This window comes from Diospyros lotus, chromosome 9, assembly GCF_014633365.1.
Source record: "Diospyros lotus cultivar Yz01 chromosome 9, ASM1463336v1, whole genome shotgun sequence".
NCBI lineage: Eukaryota > Viridiplantae > Streptophyta > Magnoliopsida > Ericales > Ebenaceae > Diospyros > Diospyros lotus.
This window is the reverse complement of record NC_068346.1, coordinates 36334927-36341792: the sequence shown is the minus strand read 5'-3', so window position 1 is coordinate 36341792 and position 6866 is coordinate 36334927. Positions and strand designations below refer to the sequence as shown.

The window sequence follows — 6866 nt, the reverse complement described above, 5'->3', positions numbered from 1 at the left end:
CAATTCACTTTGAGAGAGTGTATGAAATTTGGTGTAAGGGTGAAATCTGAAGATCTACAGAGGAATGCCAAAAATGAAGACAATTCTTTGGGTCCCTACTGATACTGGAGATCAAAAGCATGGGGAGCGAATAGAATTAGATACCCTGGTAGTCCATGCCATAAACGACGAGTGTTAGCCCGTGGTCTAGACGGATCAGAGGCCCATTAACAACCACCAACAGTGCCAATATTTTCGCCTGTGAGCAACGAATGGAAAAGAAATACTGCCACTTCATCCAAAAGTTTGACATGAAACAAGAGAGTATATCAGAACCATAAAATGGACAAGAAAAGTCTTTGGCAATGTACTACAATTACAAACATTTGTGGCCAATTTGCCTTTTGCATGGTTTTACAGGCCTCAGGCCTCACAGGACTTGGTAGTTCTCCGTGGTTAGGACTGTCCTCTGGGAAAACTTTGGAGACGGTCCTCCTCTTAACGGCAAGACATTAACCACCTGCCAAAGATTTAGGGTCAATTATGCAGAAATGAAGGTAAACTTGATCAACTCTCAACGCATTCAACTAAAATCCAACAAACTTATATCTTCAGACTAGAATTTCCTTAGTGAAAAAGAGGGGCAGAGACCAAAAATTTGGCAAAAAACTGTTAAAAATGACAGGAGGTATAATATAATGGTCACAGATAATGTTGAGTGCCAAGCTAGAATCAGCGTTTGCTGAACATGAGATTAAGGCATCTTGTTGCTGCTGCTGTTAATGGTGGTGATAACTGTTCTTTCTCATGTTGGGGGGAGGGGGGGCGGAGTGTAAGAATTGCATGTCAGAAGTCCATACACGGATGATGCAGACACACATTATCTACCAAGCAATACTATGATCCACGAACTACTACAGTTCAGAATATAAAGGGCAAAAAGAGAAGTAAACCTTTAGGTCACTGAATGTATTTGAAGCAGTAAAACGCACTGAAATTGGGAAAAAGACCGATGAATCTGCAGGAGGGACAACAAACTCCATGGATCCACTGCAAAGTTTTTCCATAACAAAGTTAGAAACCGACACAGCACCAAGGATTGTAGCTACATTTAAAAGAAAAAATCCAAACATAGTAAACTCCTTATTGGACTGACCTCCGGTTTGAGTTATCAATTAGAAGTATTGACCACTCCAAGATAGAATTTCTAGAGTCATACCTGTGGGAAGAACATACAAATGTTCAGTAGTTCCACTATAAACTATGAAGTAGAACAAAAATCAATTGAAGTCTATTGATAATGTGTAGCAAATCAAGCTAAAGTAAACAGAGTGGGGAAATGAATATGGGTGTACATGCTGATATGTGAGGCTGTTTGGAGTAGTTATTCGGGATAATTGAGCTATGTTTTCCAGTCAGGTAAATAAGAAAGCTTGATACACGGGCATGCCCAGTCTATTTCCTAAAGGGCCAATCTAAGGTATCCCAAGAAGCAAAAGTAAGAAGACTGTTTTGTATGAGAACACTAAATGGTCCTAAAAAAATATTCAGGTCTAACTTTGCTCATATGCCATATATAGAAAATGATGTGAAAATCCCGAGGTTAGAACGAAGAGGCCATAATATGCAATCATGTTAGCATGCTATATAGCTTTTAAAAATGCCACCATAATCTACCCACAATCACTTCCTCCTGAAATGAATGAATCAAATTTTAACACTAAAATAGAAGGCACCATGAAAACATTGCCCAGTTCTGAAGGATAGATAACATCCTTGGAAACTATACACACGTCAGTAATTTATAAAGATACTTAGAATTTCACCTCCATTCACCATCTATCTGCCTGACGCTTGGTGCCTCTCTAAGTGCTGGAAGAGGTACTGAAATCACAACACTCTGTAAATCAAACATTGATGAAGCTTCATACTCAATACTGACATAAGTCTCATTTCCAGAAACAGAGGGCCAGCAGTTGACTGAGACAAGAAGAGAGTTTAGTAAGTACAAGGCCAAAAAAGAAGGAAGGGGAGGGAGGGAGAAGGGGGGGGGGGGGGGGGGGGGGGGGGGGGGGGGAAGGAAGTTAAATACCAGAAAACAAAAATCATGGAATAAGAACTCACTTGTCAATGGCACAACTGACTCATCTACACCTTGCATTCTCCACTTCAACAAACCAACACCATCACCTGATTGACCAGCGGGAAATGGCCTGTTAGGATCTTTGAGGCCTAAAATATTTTCATTGGAAAACAATTCTTTGTTGATGTTAGGATGGGTCTTAAAGAGGATGCCTGGATTGCCCCCAGTCTCGACCTGGAATTAAGTCATGATGTTATAATCATACCATTTAATTAATATTTCTGAGAGAAACAACAAATTAGGTTTTAAATGACTATTTAACTATTTAACAACACAAATATAATCAAGGCAACAATACAGTTCTCTAAAAAAAGTGGGAAACCATCAATTTTCAGTTGAAAACCAAATAGGCTCAAGCCCTGTTTTATCAAACACAAAACAAGTAACACACATTCTGAATCTCCCCCCCCCCCCCCCCCCCCCCCCCAACCTTGCCATATAACATCACACAAAACCAAAATGTGAGGGAGGGAGAACCTGCACTTGGATAAGCCCGTCATCCTGGTTAAGAAGTTGAAGACACAAGGTTCCCTGAACATCAAAGTTGCTGACACCACCATCTCGTTTCAGTGTCACATTAAGTTTCTCTTCAACAGACAATGTGATAGGATCAGTTGGTGGTGGAGCAGCTGATCTGGATGGACCAGAACTTGGGCGCACATCGTCAAGAATAACTTCACCTTCAGCTTTCAACGATTCCAAAAACTGGCTTGTTTTTTGGGTTTTGCCAAGCTGCATACCAAGACCTTTTGGTGGGGCAGTAGCAGATGAAGGTGGACGACCTAATGAAGCGACCATAAATAATCAAAATATGTCTCTAGTTCATGTCCAGTCATCCCATATCATATTCCCAACAAATACATTCTGTTGATTAGGGTCAAGCAACCAGGAATTTGAAGGGACACACAATATTTGCAAGATGAAAACTGATCTCATTAAGTATCACATATAAACCAATATCAAGAATGCTGTTTAAAAAAGACAAATCTGAACAGAATGCAAATGCTGTACATGCAGGTAGTTTTTCTGTTAGAAACACTCGGGAGATGTAACACATTCATGTAAGGCAAACTTTCAGTCATAATAAAAATAAAAATTGAGTCTGTTTATCAAGCAAATAAGGAACGGATACTCTATTTCTCATTGCCATGTAATGACTCTCCGTATTAATTGAAATGGAAAAATGAGCAAGGTACAAGCACTTTTTAAGGAATAAAATGGAATATCCAAACAAGCAAAAAAACTAGATAAGAAGCTATGATATCATCCAAATAAAATGTCCACTCTATCCCTTCCACTTAAAACTAAACAGAAAAAGGAACTAAATAACAAAAAAGAGGCTCATGAATTTCTTTCAGTTTTATTCGTAATGAGTTAGGTCAAAATGGCATTGTATATTTCTAAATTAATCAAAGATGAACAGGGACAGACCTTTAGACTTGCTAGAAAAGGATTCCACATCAGTGCTCAATCCAAACCCAGAACCGCTCCCAAAACCAGTTCCACTGCTAGATATGTTCATGCTGCTACCAAAACCGCTATCAATTCTCCCAGAACCCATTGACTGTAAAGACATGAACCCTCCTTTTTCACCTCTATTCTTTTCAATCTGTAACACATTATACTATTATATAAGAACATAGCCAGATAAAACAAACAAAAATAATGAGAAAATAATAATGCAGATGACTCCTTTGAGCACCAAGCAACAACCTTGATTTTGTCAATCTCACTAGCTTTGCGCTTCATGACATCCTTAGTGTCATTGATCTTGCTCTGCATGACCAACTTATGCAATCTCTCCTCATGACTCTCCATCTCACAGTACTGTTTAACCTGTGGAACATTTACATTCTCCTTGTGCCCTAAGGAGATAACTTCATCAAATGCAAAAATAATCTCAAAAGCTGTCTTGCAAATGCCCTCTTCATCTAATGAAACAGAATATTCAGGCACCTGTACATAGTTGAGGAAAACCTGATGGACTCCATCTATGACAGAATAATATCTTCAGAAGCATCACCACCACTGAGAAAACTTGTGATTAGAAGGGCTTCCAGGAAGTTGCATAGGTTCATGATAGAAAAATCTGATTGGTATTAACTTAGGAATAGAAAAATACGGGTTATAGCTTTGCAATGGGAAAACCAGAATGCACAAGGCCCCACTAAGCTCTTTCATTTTCTTGTTAATTGAGGAGCACGTGAGGCATAACTGTTCCGAATGAGATGAAAATGTCATCATTCAGAAAAATGGATCCATATATCAAGAGAAAAGTCAAGTTATTGATGCAAACATCAGCTAAATAATGTTGACATATGAGTACAGAAAGGATACTAGTTTTGAAAGCAGCCTCAGTGTCTCCAAATCTTCAAGAATGTTGCTCTGTTTGTTTGTTACCAGCAATAAGTACAAAGCCTCTATTGGCTGGTAAACATAGCGCACATTCTCAGTCTCCACATATGTGTGCTGTTTTCCTGCTCCAACTAACTTAGGGAAAGCTGCAAGAAGCGCCTCGATTCTAATGCGAGACATATCTACAAACTGTCTCGAGACAAGTGCTGCAAATAAATACCCATATTAGAGAAAATCATTAAATTAGCACCTAAAACATGCACAAAATTAAAAACCTCTGGGACCAGGGCGCGAGGAACTTTAGATTGGCAAAGAAAACTGAAGATAAAAAGACAGGGTCTGCTTCCAATTGCCCATTAAAAAATGTCATTTACAAATAAAATCCATTGTCCAGTCCCTTTTCCAGAATTAACGCCAGTAGCTTCTATATAATGGAGATGCAATGTTGAACAAACAATAATCCACCCATTAAAAAGCGTGAACAAAAGGTCAAACAAACTATACTAAAAGGACAAATCCAGGACCAGAATCAAATGCACCCCAACTGCCACCTAAGGTTCTCACTGCCACTGCACCCAATGTCTAAAGAATTCAGAATAGAATAACAATTTCTATTCCTATGTTGGCTGGGGTATTAACTAAAGCATATACAATCAACATGGCAACTAAAGCTGTAAAGGATGTTAAATTCAGAGAGAGAGAGAGAGAGAGCATGTCATTTCCTAGAAAATTATTTGTCAAGAGAACCTGAATTAAGTAAAAGAAATTCACAACCTAACATTCAGACCCTAGTTTTCTCCCACTGTTACATTGCTTAAAGGGCCTCTTTAACCACCCCCCACCCACCCGCCAAGAAAAAAAAAATGAAAACCCCCCACAAACAACATATGCGACTCCCAAAAGACTGAGAGGCAGGCTCACCTTTCCCAGATTTACTTACAATAGAAGCCGCCAGAACAACCTGCAATTGTAAACATCTGCAATGAGTAACCCAAACAAATATTCAAATGAAATTAAAAGTTGCAAATGCGTTAGAAAAACTATCCTCCAATTTGAATTTAGCAACAGGAAATATAACATCCTCCCGAACTAAATTTCAAAGCTCCAGATATTAACAAAAAAAGATACCATTTTTAACCAAAACGCAGGGGGACGCTCACTGAAGACGCAGCCGCAACCCAAGCAGTACCTTGCACCCAGACAATCAAGACAAGTTAATAAATAAAATTACCCATTCGTACTAGATGTATGAATACATGAATAAGTCAGTCCAAGTAACGAAGACAAGAATTGAAGCTGATTTTAAAAAGCAGTGAGGATAATTGATCGAGTCTCATGGCAAGACCAACCACAATCACAATTTCTAAACGCTAAGCGGAATCGAAAACCCTAGATCCGGGATTAAGTAAACCCTAGATCTGTAAAAAGCTTCAAGTCTATTGAGAATTCCCCAGAGATAAGAGAGCGTGTGTGTGTGTTAACAATTCGAATCGGCGCATGAATCAGGATCGTACCTGAGATGAGATCTAAGAAACAGAGACAGATCCGAAGAGGGCAGTGGAGGGAACTGGGAGATCGATTACTCTACTTTGCAGGCCACAGCCAGTCCGCCGCCGTTTCTTTCACAACGTCGAACTAGCCAACAGACCAAGGTAGGAGAAATCCTTTGGTAAATTTGCCAAGGGCAGTGATAGTGCTTAATTTTTGTTTTTATTTATAATCTTTGTTTGATAAAATTGTGCATTATCACCAAATAGGTCGAGAGAGAACTCTAGCTGATCTTCTAGTCTCTCAAAACCTTTCTCGTTAGTTTTTTTAGTCTCTCGAAACCTTTTTCGTTAGTCTTTTTTTTCGAAAGTGAAGACGTCTCTCGAAAAATAATAATTTTTTAAGTTTTGAGATTTACTTCTTTTCTCTTCTTAAAATTGTCGCCAATCTTTTAAAGATTTATTTACTCTCTTTCAATTTTAAAGGTTATCTCTTAAAGATTATATAATTTTTCAAATTTTAATATGTATACCTATACTTCTTCTTAGATTTAGACTTCGCCTTTAATGGACTTGATCTTTGAATCATTGAGGGTTGATACATTACTCACATCGCGGGCTAGCAAAAGGGTGTGTGGGCTGTATCACCCCACGAAGCTCATGCCTCTTCTCTCAAATTACTCTCATCGAACAATTATTATATTGTTTGACGCAGACAACATAACAATTTTATTATAAATATATAAAGTTTATTTTGTGTGATCACAAAGACAATTACCAATCATAACCATCTTTCTAGACTTGTGCTTCATTTTTTTTCTTTTTTTAAACTAATACTATTTAAAAAGAAAATTTATAAAGTATATCCAAAATTCTCAAGAATCAATAGTATTTTGATAAAT

At 38.2% G+C, this 6866-nt stretch overlaps 1 protein-coding gene across 1 annotated transcript; it reads right to left on the bottom strand.

Moving 5' to 3' along the window:
- Positions 1–252: 252 nt before the first annotated feature.
- LOC127809560 (coatomer subunit delta-like) lies at positions 253–6196 on the bottom strand. Its single transcript, XM_052348434.1, has 12 exons — positions 5992–6196; positions 5606–5666; positions 5399–5438; positions 4460–4683; positions 3836–4078; positions 3554–3731; positions 2600–2904; positions 2104–2296; positions 1806–1959; positions 1136–1198; positions 933–1029; positions 253–499 (listed from the first exon to the last, which is right to left on the bottom strand). The coding sequence occupies exons 2-12, from the start codon at positions 5606–5608 to the stop codon at positions 410–412; spliced, it is 1590 nt and encodes a 529-aa protein (XP_052204394.1). The 5' UTR covers positions 5609–5666; positions 5992–6196; the 3' UTR covers positions 253–409.
- Between the last annotated feature and the right edge of the window lie 670 nt (positions 6197–6866).